Raw genomic sequence first — 21,101 nt, 5'->3', positions numbered from 1 at the left:
GTTACAAATTACATAAAACTATCATTATGATTTACATCTTTTATTTCCTGAAAAAGTTATAACATTTAACTAGCAATATTCAAAGATTTCGTAAGGCCAGAATAACCCATAATCATGCAATGTGTACACTAGAGGGAGTGAATGTGATGAATTTCAGTAGAATTTCTAGAGACAAAATTCTAATATTTAACTATATTTCAAAAACAGCTTAAAGATTTCAGAATATAAGCATTTTCTGTGGAGTTCTACAGCTTATGGGACTGAAATAGGGGTCTGGGAAAAGAAAGACGATTACCAAAATTGCTCTTTTTTGAAGTTTGAAATCTTATGACCAAGCATAACTAAGTACGAATTGTCACTACAAATGGAAAATGGTGAAAGAAAAATGCCTGTGAGTCTTCAGCTGATGGTCCTTAAAGGTTATTTTAACAATACTATCTGGACACCAGCGCAGGAAGTGAGAAACTCTGCACCTTAAAGTAGTATAATTCCATTGCCCTGCTACATTTGAGACTAAGTCAGTCCCCAGTGTCAAAAGCCCTTGTGTCCTCTTGCCATAACCTGATTAAATAAAGACATGTTTAATGCTCGGTCAAACTCTTTGAGAGAAACCTTATAAAGTTCAACAAGGGCAAGTGTAGGGTGCTGCACCTGGGGAGGAATAACCCCATGCACCAGTACAGGTTGGGGGCTGACCTGCTGGAGAGCAGCTCTGTGGAAAGAGACCTGGGAGTCCTGGTGGACAACAGGATGACCATGAGCCAGCAATGTGCCCTTGTGGCCAAGAAGGCCAATGGCATGCTGGGGTGCATCAAGAAGAGTGTGGCCAGCAGGTCGAGGGAGGTCATCCTCCCCATCTACTCTGCCTTGGTGAGGCTGCATCTGGAGTACTGTGTCCAGTTCTGGGCTCCCCGGTTCAAGAAGGACGGGGAACTGCTGGAGAGGGTGCAGCAAAGGGCTACCAAGATGATTAGGGGACTGGAACACCTCTCTTATGAAGAAAGGCTGAGGGATTTGGGTCTCTTCAGTCTGGAGAAGAGAAGACTGAGGGGGATCTTATCAACCCTTATAAATACTTAAAGGATGGGTATCAGGAGGATGGGGCCAGGCTCTCCTCAGTGGTGCCCAGCGACAGGACAAGGGGCAACAGGCACAAACTGGAACACAGGAAATTCCACCTCAACATGAGGAGGAACTTCTTTACTTTGAGCGTGGCAGAGCACTGGCACAGGCTGCCCAGAGAGGTGGTGGAGCCTCCAACTCTGGAGACGTTCAAAACCCGCCTGGACACGTTCCTGTGCAACCTGCTCTAGGTGACCCTGCTCTGGCAGGGGGTTGGACTAGGTGATCTCCAGAGGTCCCTTCCAACCCCTACCATTCTGGGATTCTGTGTAATTGGCACATATTCCTCACATCTTTTCCTATTGGGCTGTGTTATCACAAATAAAATGCCAAATATAGAAGAAACTGTATATATCCAACATTGCTATTGTCTGCTCTCCCCCATCATTGTTTTAATTAACACACACTTCAAAAAACATTACTCTTTCATACACCAAACTAATATTTAGAATTAATAACAGCATTATGGATAGGTCCAGACTGACAACTATTGAGAACAAGATGTCCAAGACGTTTCTTCATGCACACTGAGACAGACTACAGCGGGACAAAGAAGAGCACCGTACTTTCATGAGCATTTTAAACCAGCACTGTTGCTAAAAGGGGGCTGGGGAGCCGGGGGGAGAAGTCTGCTTCTCCCTTTGCTATTTATTCTTAATCCTCAGCTGTCCCCTTCTTCATGCCAGCACAAATGTTCATGAAGTCTTACAATAAATTGGTTCAAAAAATAACTCGGGTTAAAATTAAACCAGCAAAGCAAAATCAGCTTAGTTTTAACCTGCATCATCCCTCTTCCAATTCACCATACAGCAGCAGAAACATTCTCTGCAGGTAAGGACAAGTGACCAGGGTCAGGGTACCTTTTTCAGCAGTGGTTGTCAGTCTATGCTGCCTCGTCATGCTGATGGAACTACCCTGTTGGTAGCACCTCTGCCGTGCTTTGATGCTGCCGTTACTGTCTGACATTTAAACTGGGAGCACAGAAATACCTCAGCAAATTGTGGCCTTGTTTGCTGGGATTTTTAAAAGTAGAATAATTAATATTGTCAATTCCTAACTGCTCATGGTCTCAAAGGCAGCCATACCAGGCGAAAAAGACAGATGTCAGGAGGAAAAGAGAAGAGACATGCTGTCTTATAGCTTGTGAATAATTCTTAGCCATGAATTCTGTGTTAACCTAAAAACTTTCACCACTTCATTATTTTAAAATAGACTTTTATTGAATATTGAAATTCTATCACTCTTGTGATTATGTTTGGAAGGAAGTAAAAGCTTGTGTCCCTGCTCTGTAGAGCTGTTATGCCCAGAATAAATTATCTAAGGCAGTGTTAACAATCTTCATTCTTACTTAATTTTGAAATTACTGTACAGCATGTTATATATAGCAGGAACTTGTTTAGCTTGTAGTTTCTTATGTTTTGTTCCTTTCATATTCCATAAAGCATAGCTATTCAATAGCAAGTTCTACACAAGAATTCCTATTTCCAGCAGTCAGTTCATTGGATCACGGATTTTCCCTGGAAGCATCAAAGTAACAGATCAAAATGTATGCCAAAATGTTAGTGATAATTAAAAGAATAATTGTCAACACTTCAGCAGAGATTACTTTTATTGTTGAGAATCAACATAATCAGAATTTTAATAATTAATCAGGATTTGACTAATCCTGCAAAAGTGAAAAACACAAGTAGCAACCAAAAGAAATCACAGTATCATGAAATCAGCTATGAATTCCGCATTTAATGACTTATTATTGAGAATGAACCGACAGCATCATGAGTGATGTGATTACTTGAGTTCTTCTAAGAGCAAGGCAGCTATTCTGCAGTCTGAGTGTTCTAGACACCTGTGAAACCATTGATATATGGAAGTTGCCCCTTATGTCAAAGTTGATTGTAAGAAATATTTAATCCAAAAAAAGATACAATTTTGATTTTTTTTCCTCATTGTTGTTCTATTGCTACCTCCATGAGTCTCCCAGTGGCCGATTCCCTCACTTTCATTGACATTTAGAAGAAAAAAAAAGACTACTTTCCCCATGTTGCACATGGATCATCACTCTGCTCGTGGTCCTCCAGCAAAACACAATCCTTCCCATCCCCTTTATAATAATCCAAGGCATGTAACATGTGTGGCACAGCATGCCTCACTTGCTAGCATAGGTTAACATATATAATGATTGTGTAGAGCTGCGACTTTATTTTTCTGTTACTTGTGCAACCCTGAGTTAGAAAAAAATACCAGTTTTGGAAGAGAAGAGACGATTATTTGAAAATCTTCCATTATTGGTATCACTTTTTGTTTTCACACAGGGAAGCCACAGTTAGCAGTTCCCCCAGTCAATGGACCTCTGGGTCTCCTTCAGTCGTCAAGGAGACAGATCAACACATCTTTGAAAACTTTGCACAATCTTTGGGCAACAATGGTAGAAGGTGGTCAAGAACACATTGGCTTTGTCACAGAGGAAGCTGGGAGGTGCAATCCACTGAAGAACATGGGGTGCCAGGCCGTGAAGGAGGGTCAGAGCCACCTGCTATGCTCTTCTGAACATCCTACACAGGCAAAATCAGGAGAGAAGTGCCTTTCTGAGACAGCAATCAAATGTGTAAAGGGAAAGGAGCAAGCCAAGCTAAGACATAGTCTACTCTGCCACCGTAGGGGCCTTGGTCCTCTCTGACTCCTTAGAGGGATGTTTGTCTTAAGGCACAAGAAGACAGATTTCCATCCAGTGCTTCAAGTACAAGTTCATAATTGCAGCTGGCCTTTGCGAGAGGAGCACAGAGAACGAAGAAGGATTTGAGTGATTACCTACCATCTGGACCTGGACAATAGCTGCCAATTGCTAGCTAGTTTCAATAAAGGGTAGCACTATGGCATTCTGAATTATTGGTAAGATAAATCTATGCTTCCAACTTTTGAGGTCTACACAGTTCTCTTACCTTTCGTGGTGCTGAATGCATCCCCTTTCCTGACTCAGCTATGCTGGGGAAGATGACAGATCTGCCTATTCTTATGTTTTCTGACTTGGTAACTTCGTTCCTACGAAATGGTGACAGAGAAACTGAATCAGCGGGACCGCACTCACAAATTACATCAATAAGATTTTTAGCCGGGTAGGGGTAGGTAAAAATGCTTGAGAAAAATTATAGCAAACATTATACATTAAAGCTGATAACCAAATGAAATAATGCAGGAAATACCTACTAACATTATTACTTCCTCTACGAAAAGTGTATTAGAGTAAAATTGTGTTGCTGATATACTTTGACAAAAGGTAAGACAATTAATGCTTATTACATTTCCATTTGTTTTTCTATACTAGATGTTTTAGACTCAAAAAAGATAGTTGGAAAATACTTAGATAACTAGAACACCTTCTGGTTATTTTTTTTTCCTGTTCGTCAAAACATACTAGGTGTTTAAAGCTGGGCTACGTTAGGGCACTAGTACTGTAATGTAATGTAATATTTTATTTATTAAGTGATAATTGCATTTTTTATAAAAGAGTTGTGTTCAAATAACAATAGACATCAAATATGGAAAAGATTTATAAGATCATCCTCAAATCAGTGCATATTTGTTTTCTATAGGAATTAGAGGCAAATCGCACTTTTCTAAGACTCACTGTCACTGGATAATCAAATGCTAGGCTGTTGATAACTGAGAAGCACCAGTCACTGCCGATGCAAGTACAGTATCGATACCTGAATGTCTTTGTTCTTATTTTGCCTTCTGCCAAAATACTGCGTACATTCAAAAAATCTACAGCAGACCTGACGAACAGCTAACTACACTGGCAGCTACCACCTAATAGTCCCACTGTCTGTTTTAACCTTTGTTTCCCAATTTCATTGTAGTGCATTATTTCTATTTACATCCTCTAATACTCACATATGTCATCCAACTCTTTGATACGCATACACTTTACAAATACAAATGTTAAACACATAGCTCTACTGTACTGGAATAATAACTCAATGTACTGCCCTCTAATGTTGATTTTTGACATAGATGCAAGCTTCTGTTCGCTTTCTAAAAAATGTGCGCCTATCTTAACATTTCCGCTGAGATGGGGTTCACAGGGAGTTTCTAAAAGGACTACCTGATTATAACTTTTTAGAATCCTTTAGTTTAATGAATCCTACAAATTTAACAGAATTAGATTTACACAAGATTTACACAGATTTAGTGGATTTAAAAAAAAACATGACATACCCAGGAAAGATCTCTCATCTGTTCAAGGACAGAAACAGAAAGATAACCTGTCATCTCTGGCTTTACTTTACAAGATGGTGTTTCTCCAAGCAGTTAAATATCATCTGTCTTCCATGTTTGATCAGTTCTATTGTCTCGTATTTCAGATGACTTCTTTGTTCACCAGTCTGATAATTTTTAATGACACCATATATATGATTGCCTTGGCCCCAAGGACTGTAATTATGAAAAAGAATTTGGTGAGAAGAATTGAGATGCCTGAGCATTAAACAGACAGAAGCTTAAATACACTACGGAACATGTAGATTCTGTCCTTTATACTCAATGCCAATTAGTCAAGCTTCAGATCCTTTTGTGCTCTTATTCAGTCAAGGCTAGGGAAGGCTCATCTTTAGCTTTTTAGAGATGAGATATAGTCAAAAGCAATTAAAATAAAAAACTCAAAATAAAAAACAAACAGTGGGAAAAAGAAAGTTAAGAAAATGAAATTTCAGATTTTCAATGCATGCCTAAAGTCTTTGTTTAAAATGTACACAAGCATCGTGAATACTGACTGTGTGAAGAGTGAAAGATTCAGCACAGCAGAAACAGCCTTAATTAAAAGATGTGGGTTTTTTCACAGCTTTTTGGCTTCCTCTCAAAAGACCGATGCCACACATGAGTGGAGACAGACCAATAATTCTTTGAAGTAGCAGGACAAACTGTTTTAAAATGCAAAGAGCTGGTTTCTGCACAGAGGATTACAGGAAGCGGTAACACTGGTTTTTCATCTTCGTGGTTTGCACTGATAGGTTACTAGTCTGTTGGGTAAAAGAAAGCTGAGACAACTGAAGTGATCAAACATGAAAGACAGATGACATTTATGTGCCCAGAGATGGTGCATCTGGTAACTTACACCCAACCCCTCTGTCAAAAATTAAAGAGCAGTTTAGGGAAGGGCAGCCCTCAGAGCTGCACGGAATTCCTGATGCAATTGATCTCAGGAAATGGCATTTGGGCATTCTTGTTCCTATTACAAAAGTAATGGGAAAAGGTTTGTTTCCCTTATTAAAACCCATGGCTCTGAGCAAGCATTAAGTTACACCTTTATTATTTAGCTATTCAAAAGATAACAGAATTCCTCATTACCAGAATATCTGAGAATACCAATACAGACCAGGGAAATGAGGACTGGGTTTCAGACCTTTTCAATCATGTAATTAATTATTCACAAGATGAGAGACGAGAGCTTCTGAATCAAAAGTAAATTCTTTTTTTTTTTTTTTTTTAGAAATAACTGAAGTTGAAATAGTGATTTTTGTCTTACGATGGTAACACGATTGGTAACATATCAAGAAATATATAGGAAATATATAAACAACAAAGCTGCAAGCAAAAAATCAGTGAAGCCATTAATGGAATGATTTGCAAAGGCATGGATTAAAGATGATGGTAACAGCACATGTCTTTGTCTAAGTATTTAGTGGTAGTTAGTGATTCTTCATATTTCATAGAGATTTGACACATATCATCCTCTGCACATATCATATTCTATAAGATAAAGCTAAAGAACAGAAGTGGCTGCTCAGTAAGAATTGTCGGTCGGTTAAGTTGCATTAATTTCTTAGCAGCAAAATTCTGATATTCTCACATGTTGCTTCCCAGATACGTTACCAGAAACAGGAGGACAAGACAGAGAAACCCAAAGGAAAAACTCAGACTGACAAAACTGTATTAAGACAATACCCATGAGTTAGTTAACAAAATTTTGCAGAAGAGGAATAATTACACTGCATAGAGAGATTCAAACAATGTGACAACATGTCAGCATTAGACTTTGATTAGACTCAAGCTCTACCAAGCCTGAAGAGATCGGTTTATACCTGGAGATGCAGGAGAGTGCGACAAGCCTACCAGCTACACGAAAAACTAAAGGATCTCATCTTGTTACCACGACAGAAAAGCTTTCTAACAGCGTGCTCTGTTAGGCTCAAGTTCTGGAACACATCACCCAAGGAAGGTGGGACTCTCCACCACTCAGAGAAGATTTAGACAAGCCTCGGTCAGGACAGGACTAAGAGATCCTGCCTCCATGCTGGGGATATCAACTGCTCAGGGTCTCTTTAACACTTACTTTGTCTAATCCCCAGGGAAGGAAATTTTATGGGTAGTTTCCGTTACAAGTTTTTAGATCTCTCTTGTTGAAATTCAGTGCAGGGCTGAGTCTGAGCATAGAAAAAAAAGCCTAAACAAATTATTTTCCAGAACTTACAAATAAGTAGAAAAATATAAGCACCTCAAACACTCAAAACCAGCTTTTATCACAAAGGTTACTCGCGCATTATATAATCTATTGCACTAATTTACAACTCACCAGTCACTACAACCAATTATTCATCTATCCCCAACTGCCCTCAATTATGATTTTATACAATGATTTTATTTATTTTTCTTAATGTTATGTTTGTTGTTTTATGCCATTAAATTATTTCCCTTTGTATGTAGGCTAGAAAACCAGGATGAAGAAAAAAAAAATCATATTCACAACAATGATAAAACTCTATTTTGAAGATGGTTTCTTATTCTTCCAAATCAAAATATCTTAACTCCTTTATCCCACTGTGAGATTTCAACACCATAGAAATACTCATCTGTGACCATGTTATCTCAGCTGCTCTCTGAACACCACAAAGCCACTGCAAAATCCAGCCTTCATAAATACAGTGCCCATTTCCTTAGCCCCATGCCTGGCAGTGTTTAAGAGGCATTTGGACAACGCCCTTAACAATACGCTTTAACTTTTGGTCAGCCTTGAAGCTGTCAGGCAACTGGACTAGATGATCGTTGTAGGTCCCTTCCAACTGAAATAGTCTATTTGGTTCTACTCTATTAATTGTGACGCTGGAGGTACCAAATCCACGTCTGTTCAGCATCTTCTGAAACCCTGTGTTCAACCAACTCAGGAAGGCCAAGCTCTGCCCTTGCTTTATATTCTGTGTAAATATTCTGCTTTAAATAATGCTCTGCATTTAGTATTAGAAATAGCAAATTTAAAGTCTAAACCTTAATGCATTAAAAGGTACTGTTAAACCAGCAGTTCTTAGAAATTGCTGTGCCAAACCGATCAACTGCCAAGCTGTCATTCATGGATCTTAATATTCTGTGAAATGCCCAGTCAATCACCGTTCTGTAAAAGAGAGTCTCTGTGGCACGGAGCGTGAAGAGGTGCCGCAGGTGTCCCCCCAGACACACAGATTTATCCCACCAGTCCACCGTACTTTCGCATTGTAGGTTTCTGCTGGTCTTGCTTGTCTGGCGATTTCCTCTTTTTTTGGGGCATTGTCAGTACTGTCAAAGAGAGTAGGAAGTGAGAGATGCACCGATGACACTGAGTGTCTGGAGGTACGTAAAACTTGCTTTATGAAGCAATTTCACACTGCTGTGTCCTTAAATTTTAGCCATTTTTAACTGTTTTTTTTTAAGCTCGTCTCAGACCAAGCCTATGCATCAGTCTTGGAGCACAGTGCCTTCAGGCTGGTGGAATTCTGCGGAGTGTTTTTGTGATGCAGCCCCGTTCTGTGCGACCAAGCCGTGTCCCCATGGGCACAGCTCACACAGCTGTGCTAAGACAGCTTTCAACTACCATGCTGTTGGTTCCATCTCTAGGAATATCCGCAGCCACAATCAATGCTGGAAAACTCCTCTGCTGCTCTGAAGCAAGAGGTGATCTCTAGATCGGACAGGGTACCTCCTCTACCTACTCACAGCCGTGACTTTGAGGGCATTGGCAGCAAAGTTTACATCTACAAATAGCAATCTCTTCTTTAATGATCTTGTTCTTTTTTAGTAATTACAGACGCAGCTCTAAAGCAGCAAGTGTGTGAAAACTGTAAACTCTGACACACACTTTCTTATTGCTTTACAAATGGAAATCAAAATGCATTTCACATCATACCATTTGCAACTATTGGAGAAAAGATGCATGGACAATTCTGCGTAGCATTGCTTCAAGTTTAGAGGAATAAGAGTACTGTAAATGTTATTTTCAGCAAAAAATTAATTTTCCAATGTTGAAAGCAGCTGGAATAACACAGACAACCTCTCTGTTACTAGCAGAATAATTACTGTAACAATTACAGCCCCTAAATCAATTTGGATGCTTTGCACCATGTCCTTTAATAATCTAGGACACAAAAGAAGTTGTTTTATAAAAATAATCTGCATCTACCAGCAAAACCTATTTTCTTCAGGTCAGGTACAGAGTAGCTTTGAAACATACAATCAAGAATATTTACTACTTCCCTTTCAAAGACATTTTTTCTAACTGCCTATCCGGAATCTTCACTCAGGAAAAAAAAAAAAAAAGGTAGAGAAATACTGGAAAATCCTCATGAACTGGAAATCCGTACAAACTTAAGGAGGGGCTCAAGGACAGTGATGGACTGAAAATTATGTAAACCCAAGGCTCTCTGCGCTTCCCATTTTGCTGCAGCTGCTTATCCACTGTACACCTCAGAAAGGGGCTATGTAAGCACAAAGAAAAGGAATTAAGGAAAGAACATAGCATACATATTACATACTAGTTGTCACAAACGTTATGCTTGGATACCTACCTTTCCTCCGGTGGGTACTCGTGCTTTACCCTTGTTTGGGAGCAGTTTCAAGCTCGTCTGATGGCAACCTGCTGCAAACTTCTGTTTTTTTGATGTGGCATTCTAGCAAGCTAAGACAACTCACGAATGAGTCAGACGAGCACCAGAGACAGCAGGCACGTGCCTCCTCTCCTAAACGCACTTAGCCCAGCTCACTGGAGCACACAATTCACTCAGGGCTATGTGATTCCATGCCAGGAGTCAGGCATCCAAAATGTGGATGATGTGAGATTGTATGTCACAATGCTGATGTTTCTTTGTTTCTGAGAAACAGATTTTCAGCCACAGATTTCTTCTCATTCCTTCCATAAGGTAATATGCATATTGCTTTGAATAAACAGGCATTTATTAGTATCATGTTTTAACAATGTAAGTGCTATAAAGTTAAGAAGTAATTTGTCATACTGTAGTTTTACTTTAGGCAGGACCATGCTTTTGTCTGTGTAATTACTCTGAATAGGGCTATATATTCCTTTGTTAATGCAATTCACTCAGTCATGACCAGATCCTTTAAGTAATACAGGGACAAATGCACCCGCTGTGTCATCTCACATAGTCAATATGCTTAAATAGGAGATTATTTACATTGTGGACTAATAAGCTTGAAAGCTCAGTCTCATTACTCAGTAACTATCACTTCAACGCTTTATAAAATCCACTAACTATACACAGTATCGTGGTCTTCAATGAAAACCAAGGTGCTCAAAGCAAAATCCTCACTGTCTGAGCCCAACTAACGCTGCTGACTTCTAACAAGAGTATGCACATGCAGAAATATTTGCCAGACTGTAGCCAAAATTTAGAAGTGATTTTCAAAATTAATAAAGTCAATTAATATGATTAATTAGATTATATAAAGTATTTTATTTTAGCTTTTAAAAAATACAACATTCTAAAAAACATTTTTATCTATAATACATAAAAATCCATTAAAATCCACAAATAAAATATGCAAACATTAACAGATTTTGAGAGTGGTGACAAACTTTCCAAGAAGGGGGTGGAAAGTGATAACTTAACACTTCCAAGAATTATTTTTTAAACTGTGACTTTCACTTGTGTTGAGAAACCATTTGAGATATCAAATTCTGTAACTGACATAGTGCTGTCTAGACTATTTTAATGAGAAGAGTTTAGATATCAGAGAATTAAAATTATCACAAACCCACATCTCTGAATATAATAAATTGAAGAGCTGGTGACCTCGATTAAATAACACTATTATTCGGTAGCACTTAAAGATGCCTAGCATTCTGCAGAATAAAAACTCATTATAGTATTAGACATGTGCATAAACAAGAGTCCTCCAAAACAGAAGCTTTTGCTGCCCACCGTGTATTTATAAGCAAAACACTTTCCAAAGTCTCTTCCTTCACGTGGCACCTTGTCACTGACCACTTAACTGCTGGTAGCACTGGGATGCAGTGGTTTGACTCTTGCTAGTCTGGAGAGGCCGAGTCTAAGACACTGAGTAGGTGACTTAAGCGAAACATACTTCGTGGAGTTATTACTGCTTCCCGATGCAGCTGAAAATAATTTTAAAACAAAAAGAAGGTGCAAGAAGTTAAGAGGGGAAAAGAATAATCATAAACCTGTTGTCTTTTTGTAGAACAAAAAAGTACTCTAAAGATACTGCAAAAAGGTCTGAACAACATACCACAGAAGCACGTGAAAATCAGCATACTCACCGGGAATCAATCTATTTGGAAGCCAATGCAGCAGGTATGGTGCAGTTTTAAGTAACCAGCAACACAATGGACAAGCACATAAAAACTGTTCCCAGAGTACTGTGCATTTTCAGGTGCTCCCCAGAGAATCACCCAGTTGAACACAATTCCAAGTGGGGAAAATAAGGCTCGAGAGAAAGGAGCCAAACAGAAAGAAATGTGTACAGAAAAGAATAGTAAATATGAAGGAAAATCTAAGTAAGAGGCAGGAGTCAGCAGCAGCATGCTCCAACACTTTAAGAAAATAAAGCTTATAAGCATTTGCTTTACTAAAGCAGTTAAAACACTCCAACATTTTTCTAATATTATTTCTTTAGAATAGATAACAATGCAGCACATACCAGAGATAAAGCAAGCTGTTAATAAAAGAGAAATGGCCACAAGGCAATCTCTTGATTAAGATTTGATGCATGCTCTGGAAAATATTTTATTAACCTCCCCACATAAAGTAAGGATAATTCTGTAAGAGGGAAAGACGCAGGGAGATAGATTAAAAAAAAAAAAAAAAAAGAAAACCTAAGGTCAAAAGAATACCTGTCAGTACGAGGGCAGTAATTTTTCTGAAATAGTGTTTATTTTTTTGTTTGCTTTAGGAGAGATTGCTAAAAACTTAAGTCAACTAATGTAACTGTTTATAGATACAATCTTAGAGGTACCTGGTGGTATCCATTTAGGTTTCTTGTCTGTTACAGGACTCGATGTATGTAAAGGCCTCCCAACTGGTGCTGAAGAACTGGACATCTTTCTTTGTGTTGGCTCAGATTTTTGTTCCATTATCCGTGAAGGAGAAACTACAGGTGACGCTTAGTTGGAAAATAAAAACAACCTTAGAAAGATACTCTTTAGTAGAGAAATCATCGCACATGTGTAAGATGATAGATCATTGTACAGCACAAGCTCTCTGCGTGAAATAATTTCTGAGTGAAATAATGAGTATGTCACTAGATTGTCACATCTTTAACAGCATATATTTATACAGTCAGTCCTGTTATACTCTGGAATTTCAATTCTAGTTTGAAAATACGCAGTACAATTTCTTCTTGAAACAAGCCAGATACCGAATTTCCAAGACAGAAGATTCCTCTGTCAGCTACACAAAGCAAATTCCTTGTCATAACTAAAACTAGTTTTAAACTAAATTACATGTTGTAAATTCGGGCACGAAATTAAAACACATTACCAAGTCAGGCACAAGATTTAACACCATGGTAAGAATTTTCTTAAGCTACGCAGGTAAATTGCGTTAGCAACACAGTGAACATTTAACCCTGAAGCGCATGGATATTTAATCTTTTTCACCAAGTGGTTGGCAGAACTAGCATTGTTTAGCTGTCCTTGAACTAACAATTTATAAATGCAACTGCAAGAGGAGGCTCTGAGATTTTAATTTTTAAAAGAATAATCCTCAGATCACTGATTGTTATTTGGCCTTTTCTTAAAAGCTAGGTACAGTTATATAAAAATAAATTAACTCAGTCTGTTCAGTTTTGTCTGCTTTTATAGTAAGGGGTTTTAGTTTACTAGAAAAGGTTTTTTCTTTCAGGATTTTTTTCTACTCTCTTCCCTTTCCTCTGCAAATAGTAATTTTCATCATAAACCTCTACAGTCAGTTTGTCAGCCAAATTTATCTATTCCTTCAGTCAAAATAAAAGGAACTTTTATTATAAAGAGGTCTATTTCAAATTCATGGTACCTGTAGTATTAATCTTGGACTTCAGATTTTTCTTCTCTCTTTCAGCTGGCATCTTTTGTCTGGTTTTCTTTTTATTTCCTTTGGCTTTTTTCTTTTCCATAGCAAAGTCTTCATCACCACCTTCACTATAATCTGAATCTTCTTCTGAATCCTCACCTACAGCAAGGAAAAGGGACGTCATCTCTTTACAGGAAATGCAATTTACTATTACTTCAGGGCCTTCTAATCACATTCTGGACATAAAGAACCAAAATGTCTTAAGAATATAGTAAAGCAAATCTGCACGTATCTATATACTGAACCGAGAAAGAAACAGAAATAAAACATGTAAATCATTATGTATTTACAGAATTCTTGCTTTGCACTTTAATAATTGAACACCCTGGTATAAACTGCATAGAATAATGATTTTAACAGCAGAATTACAGGTATTCCCTGGTCCTCAGGGGGGACTTCAAACACACTGGTATCTGTTGGAGAGACAACACAGCAGGGCATAGGCAATCCAGGATGATAACTTCCAAGTGATGGAAGAGACAATGAGGAGAGGTGCTATGCTGGACCTTGTTCTCACCAACAAGGAAGGGCTGGTGGGGAATGTCCAGTTCAAGGGCAACCTTGGCTGCAGTGACCAAGAAATGGTGCAGTTCAAGATTCCGAAGGCAGTGAGGAGGGTGCACAGCAAGCTCACTGCCCTGGACTTCAGGGGCCTCTTCAGGGATCTGCTTGGCAGAGTACCATGGGAACAAGCCCTGGAAGGAAGAGGGGCCCAAGAAAGCTGGTTATTATTCAAGGACCACCTCCTCCAAGCTCAGGAGTGATGCATCCCAACAAAGAGGAAGTCAGGCAAAAATATAAGGAGGCCTGCATGGACGAACAAGGAGCTCCTGGACAATCTCAAACAGCAACAGGAAGCCTACAGAGGGTGGAAGCAAGGACAGGTAGCCTGGGAGGAACACAGAGAAATTGTCCAAGCAGCCAGGGATCAGGATAGGAAAGCTAAAACCCAGACAGAACTAAATATGGACAGGGGTGTCAAGGGCAACAGGAAAAGCTTCTACAGGTACGTCAGTGATAAAAGGAAACTAGGGAAAATGTGCGCCCTCTCTGGAAGGAAACAGGGGACCTGGTTACCTGGGGATATGGAGAAGGTTGAGATAATCATTGACTTTTTTGCCTCAGTCTTCACCAGCAAGTGCTATAGCCATACCGTACAAGTTGCAGGAAGCAAAGGCAGGGACTGGGAGAATAAAGAAAAGCCCACTGTAGGAGAAGATCAGGTTCAAGACCATCTAAGGAACCTGAAGGTGCACAAATCCATGGGACCTGATGAGATGCATCCACGGGTCCTAAGGGAATTGGCAGATGAAGTTGCCAAGCCACTAGCCATCATACTTGAGAAGTCATGGCAGTTCGGTGAAGCTCCTGCTGACTGGAAAAAGGGAAACATAACCCCCGTTTTTAAAAATGGAAAAAAGGAAAAGCCGTGGAACTACAGGCCAGTGAATCTCACCTCTGAACCCAGCAAGATTATGGAGCAGATCCTCCTGGAAACTATGCTAAGATACATGGAAAATAAGGAGGTGATCGGTGACAGCCAATGTGGCTTCACTAAAGGCAAAATCTGTTTGACAAATTTGGTGGCCTTCTATGATGGGGTTATAGTGTTGGTGGCTAAGGGAAGAGCAACTGACATCACCTACCTGGGCTTGTGCGAAGCATTTGACACTGTGCCACATGACATCCTTGTCTCTAACTGGAGACATGGATTTGACAGATGGACCACTCAGTGCATAAGGAATTGGCTGTATGGTCACACTCAAAGAGTTGCAGTCAATGGCTCAATGTCCAAGTGGAGACCAGGGATGAGCAGTGTTCCTCAGGGGCTGGTACTGGGACTGGTGCTGTTTAGCATCTTCGCTGGCAACATCGACAGCGGGATTTAGTGCACCCTCAGCAAGTTTGCCAATGACACCAAGCTGTGTGGTGCAGTCCACATGCTGCGGGGAAGGGATGCCATCCAGAGGGACCTGGACAGGCTTGAGAATGGGCCCATGCAAACCTCATGAAGTTCAACAACGCCAAGTGCCAAGGTCCTGCATATGGGTCATGACAATCCCAGGCACAAATACAGGCTGGGCAGAGAATGAATTGAGAACAGCTCTGAGGAGAAGGACTTGGGGGTGCTGGTGGACGAGAAGCTCAACATGAGGAGGCAATGCGCACTTGCAGCCCAGAAAGCCAACCACATCCTGGGCTGCATCAAAAGAAGCGTGGCCAGCAGGTTGAGGGAGGTGATTCTGCCCTTCTACTCTGCTCTGGTGAGACCCCACCTGGAGTACTGCGTCCAGCTCTGGAGCCCCCAACATAAGGACATGGGCCTATTGGAGCAGGTCCAGAAAAGGGCCACGAAGATGATCCGAGGGCTGGAGCACCTCTGCTAGGAGGAGAGTTGGCGTCATTCAGTCTGGAGAAGAGAAAGCTCCAGGGAGTTCTCCAGTACTTAAAAGTATTTACAGGAGCCTTCCAGTACTTAAAGGGGGCCTACAGGAAAGATGGGGAGGGACTCTTTATGAGGGAGTGTAGCAATAGGATGAAGTGTAACAGTTTTAAACTGAAAAAGGGGAGATTTAGATTAGATATTAGGAAGTTTTTCACTATGAGGCTGGTGAGACACTGGAACAGGTTGCCCAGGGAAGTTGTGGATGCCTCATCCCTCAAAGTGTTCACAACCAGACTGGATGGGGCTTTAAGTAACCTGGTCTAGTGGGAGGTGTCCCTACCCATGGCAGGGGGCTTGAAACTAGATATCTTTAAAGTCCCTTCCAACCCAAACCATTCTATGATTCTGTGATCATACTCTGCATTCAATACTAGGCTACTAGGCTGCTACCAGAAGCAGAGTACAAGTCTAGGCTGACCTCCAATCAGATGCAGCATGGTATTCTAAGAGTTGAGAATTGGAGGAAGGAAAGAAGGGTGGCTACTTATTTTTTTAAATAAGCTTAAACAAAGACAATAGTGAAAGCACTAACACATGACACTACTCCAAAGCCACTGTTTTGATGAAAACCCCAAACAACTGGGAAAGAGAATAGAGGCTATTTAAAGAGATGAAACTTTCCTAGAGAAAGCGGGTAGAAGAAATTTGTTCTGACATACTGCAGCAAATGCAGAGAAGCAGTATCATTTTTGCCAGTTTGGCGAATGTGTATGAATAAGCTCCAATGTTTAGATTTAATGTCAAAGTGCAATTGAGATGCCACTAGTATTAAAAGATAACGCTTCAGTAAGGGGGAGGAGGAAAGATACAATAGAAGCAGTATGCATTTCACTGAAAATATAAACTAAATGTAAGGCATCACATTTAAAGGAGAGGGGTTTTATAGAGAAGAACTTACTAGGTACAGACTCTGGCTCAGAGTCAGTAGCATGCCCTTCATCATCACTGTCAATGGTCAGTAACTTCTTCTGATGTGCTGAGACTTTAGATGCTGCTATCCCTTGCCTACCATCACCCCTGGGTACATCGTCATCCATAACCTGATTGAGACCTAGAAAAGAGACGGTGGTCTAACGAATTCAAATTCACAGTAAATCTATTCTCCTTCTCAAAAAGAAGCAGGTATTTAACTCCTCAGAATTCATTTTTGTGATTCTGAAGTATACTATACACAAGAACATCATTGGCACTTGTTTTCGGGTGATTCTCATTTTACTCTATTAACTGACCAAACTCTACTTTCTGGTTGTGAAAGTTATCAATATTTATTTGTAATCAAGCTAACAAACAGACAGATAACCAAAAATAAAATTGGAAAACTGAAAAAGTTTCCAGTGGCGCAGCAAGTGTTTCTGGTCACGTTTATTTGATGCTTAGGCATTAATGATCCATGAAGCAGAGTAAGGTAAGTGTAGCTTCTCGAAGAAGCAAACTCAGCATCTAAAAACATCACATCTGTTGCTTTTTCCAACTAACTTTTAATGATCTGTAACAATCTCATTCAACAATCCACAGGTTTTCCCATTTTAAGACCAGGACCAAGTTTTTAATGAAAAAATTAACGCGTCCTTCATCCTTCAGTCTTTATTTAAGATACTCTTTTTTTCACATAAGTGAAAAACAGAAAACAATGGAAACAAGGAAGAGGTAAGCTATTATAATGTATCTTGAAATGCTGTTTCTGAAAAGACAGAGTATGAGAACAACTTACCTAAAAGTTCACTGTCTACACTGCAGTTGGAAAAAGGGAGTCTCCTGTGTACATTTTCTGATTCAATATTCTTACCTGTTTTAGAATTCAGAAAACAAACAATAAATAATACAAAATATTATTATACAAAAAAACATTATAAAAAGTCAAGATGTTAAGAAATGAAAATAACTAACATTTTTATCTGTCTCTCTCTAAAGAAACTATGCTTGGAAGATCTTACAGAAGAGTTATTTTTCTCACAGAAAAATATAAGAACACAAGAACACAGGCACTACCTACAAATTCTCATTTCCTTACCATGATATCTTGAAATAAAACACAACTTCCAACCTATTTCACTGTAAAATTAATTGTCATGTTTGAATTCACTACATATAAATATAATGTTGCATTGAACTGTAAAATAACCTTGTTCTTCTGAATTTTGCACCTCAAGGATATTTGCAGATTTTTCTTTGACGGATAAGGCTAAGGCAACTTCCAAATCCCTTTGATAAAGTTTGTCATCCAAGGATATCCTGGAAAAAAACCCCAAACATGCTAAATAATAAAATGATGACATGAGTGTTACAGATCTATTTCTGACTCACTGAACTTCTAAAAATTCATATACTTGTACAGAGATTAACATTTCAATACATACTTATAGCATATCATATTATGAAAATTACTGCCTAAAATAATTTAGACAAAGTACACACTAATAATTAAACCACACTATACTTAGAAGTATTATGATTGCAAAACATTGTATGTATATATATGAACTAGTGACTGGTATTATCCCAGAAAGAAGTGATTATGTTTGCCTGAAATACCACACTGAAATGTAATATTTATACACAACTTTACTACCAAAATAATCAGATTTCTTTTCTCATTGTCACTGGCTTTGTATTTTCTATCAAGCTTTAAATATATTTTTTTTAAGGAGTCCAACTTGGCTTTATATTTCTCAGTTTTAGGAGTTCTTAAGTAACTCAGAATTGTTACAGTTTCTTTGCACCCTAGAGATGTCAAGAGAAGATCAGACATGCAAACCTGTTTCTGCATCTATGCAGGCCACTTGCTGGAGTTTTTTAGAGAAGTAACAAAATAGACATAGCCCACTACCAAACCCAGGAAAGTTTTCCTGACTTTATGCATAATTACATGATCCCTGGTTTGCAACGATACCAATAAGGCTGAAAATCTTTATCACACTAATAAGTTAGTTGTTTATTCTCAGCTGCTTAAAACTCCAGGGGGTGGAAAAAAAGGAAAAAACAAATACTATTATTGATATCTGGCTTTATACAGAATTGACCGCATTTCAACATTTCTTACCTTTTACAAGGTGTCTGCTTTTGTGACAAAGTCAATTCTATGTGTGGCTTTTTTTGCTTCTCTTTTTTGTCCTTCTTTGGATCCTTGAGCTGTGTTCTGGATTTTTTGCTTGAAGGTGCAGCTATACATGCAAAGTCTTCATCTGTTTGAGAAACAGCAATAAGCTTTAATGAGTTTTGCTGTACTCTTCCATGTGACCAAAAGAAGTAAGTCACAATGAAAATATAACAAAGATAAACTTTTTGAAATTATTTCTATTTTAAAAGAACACAACTATACTATTCTTAAATATATTTTAAATTAAAATCTAACAAGACCACTTTTGCATATACTTTTATTCAAGAGGTAATTATTTCAATTTTTAGTACCAATATGTCAATAAAGCTTCAATGTCCAATGTGTTACCCGCTTTTCAATAACTAGAAGTTCACCTTTTGATATGCTGAAGAGCAATCACTTATAATAGCAATCAATGTCATTAAACAGTTTTAGAGTTCCTGGTGCTTTGGGAACCGCTCCCTGTCTTAAAAAATGTTGCCTGCTCCCTTTTTTCTACCATTTTCATATTGGCTCTTACCAAATACAATGCATTTCTCCAATTTTCAAAGAAAATTAGAAGGCATGAAAGCTGCCTTTCTTCCAACTGAAGACACTGCACATCACAGTGCAAAATAAGGAAAAAAATAATAATTTTCAGTATTCTCTAAATGATGGAGAACCTTAGACAAGATCACTAATGTTTCTGAGAATTTACACTTTTCTTTAATATCACATGTGGTCACTAGTAAATCAAGAAAAGTCATGCACCACATTTAAACTCCTGAAACTAAGATGCTCCACTAATCCACATGATTCACAGCAAAAATAAAAATTATTTACTTTTGCCCTCCCCTTCCCACCAATTCAAACTGTCCCCTAGATCCTGCAAACAGCATGGGAAAAGCCCCTCCAAAACCCAACAGAGCAACCAAATTCTGTAAGAAAAATGCATAGCACCCATTAGGGCTTAGAAGAAAGGGAGGCCTGTCATGAAAACAAATAGCCTGCAATCTAGTCTTCTTATCAACGAACTCAAAATTTGACTGCCATGTCCTTAACCAAAACCCATCAAGACACAGAGGTGTAGGAGAAACATTAGACCTATGTACAGATGATTCACACCTCCGTTATATTCTGATTTACAATCCTGTGACCTTATAAGCAGGTGGACATGGAACCACCAATCACCACTGGACACTGAGGCAGGGAGAGAAATAAGATTTTCCTGCAACAAGACACTATGTATCCACCAGTTTCCTGACATACTGTTGTTATACTCTGGTTTACAGGCATCATATTCTTCTTTAATTAGGGTATCTAAGAGTATGCACCGATTACTTCCAGTGAAAACAGTTAACAACCTTCTCGATGAATGAATTAATTAATAAAAAACACTCTAGAGATGTTTTGGGTGGTTACATTAACGTTTGGCATTTTTCTTACGTACAAGACCACGCCACTTACCATCATCGTCCAAATCCCCAAACTGAGAATAATCGACAACTTTCTTGTTCCTGGGGCAAAAAAGCATACACTATTGATCCTTTCAGAGTGAGCATCTTGCCTTGCTAACACTTGGGGTTTGGGTCAATCGTTTAACAAGAAAAAAAGCACACATTCAAACATATGTATAACCAGTGCTACCATACACAACGTGGTTATTAGGACTAGGTTCTAGATTTTTTAAAAAATATTAAAACAGCTGCTCTGGTGGGAGCACCGTATTCTCATGTACAGGCCGCCCCAGAGCCGCCACCGTGCAACGGTGATTATTTATCCCCTGGGTCATTTTCAGGCATTTGACACGCGTTTCCCGCGCACCTCCGAGGCCGCCGCCGGCGCAGGTGCGATCCTAACCGGAGAGGGCACAGGCCGCACTTCCAAGCCCACCCCTCAGCCCGCGACCCGCCCGAGGGAGGCCGCCCGCACCCGGGAGCGGCCCCGCGCTCCCCTCCAGCGGGACGGGAGACGGGGCAGGCCCGTCCTCGGGTCCCCCCCGCCCCCGAGGTTTGTCGGCGCGGGGCTCCGACGAGGGGGACCCGCGCGCTCCCTCAGCTGGCAACGGCCACCGGCAGCGCGCGCGCCTGAAGGCTTTCTAGGAAACACCACTCAGCGCCGCCGAGCGCGAGCT

General features: G+C 39.5%; 1 protein-coding gene across 5 annotated transcripts in view; it reads right to left on the bottom strand.

Annotated features, from left to right (window-relative positions):
• Positions 1-10,812: 10,812 nt before the first annotated feature.
• The window catches only part of RAD51AP1 (RAD51 associated protein 1), a 10,503-nt gene continuing 214 nt past the window's right edge, over positions 10,813-21,101 (bottom strand). Inside the window, exons 2-10 of one of the 5 annotated variants that reach the window (XM_054210216.1) lie at positions 20,435-20,484; positions 18,932-19,073; positions 18,014-18,123; positions 17,603-17,677; positions 16,790-16,942; positions 13,389-13,544; positions 12,352-12,498; positions 11,657-11,823; positions 11,362-11,494 (exon numbers count right to left, since the gene is read on the bottom strand). In XM_054210216.1, the coding sequence (XP_054066191.1) occupies positions 11,663-11,823; positions 12,352-12,498; positions 13,389-13,544; positions 16,790-16,942; positions 17,603-17,677; positions 18,014-18,123; positions 18,932-19,073; positions 20,435-20,484 (994 nt within the window). In that variant the 3' untranslated portion in view covers positions 11,362-11,494; positions 11,657-11,662. Of the gene's footprint in view, positions 11,495-11,656; positions 11,824-12,351; positions 12,499-13,388; positions 13,545-16,789; positions 16,943-17,602; positions 17,678-18,013; positions 18,124-18,931; positions 19,074-20,434; positions 20,545-21,101 lie in introns of all 5 variants that reach the window. The other 4 variants (XM_054210226.1, XM_054210235.1, XM_054210244.1 and 1 more) reach the window with 4 other exon arrangements.

Source organism: Rissa tridactyla, chromosome 1 (assembly GCF_028500815.1).
Source record: "Rissa tridactyla isolate bRisTri1 chromosome 1, bRisTri1.patW.cur.20221130, whole genome shotgun sequence".
NCBI lineage: Eukaryota > Metazoa > Chordata > Aves > Charadriiformes > Laridae > Rissa > Rissa tridactyla.
The sequence above is the reverse complement of the archived record's forward strand: the minus strand, read 5'-3'. Positions and strand labels throughout refer to the sequence as shown.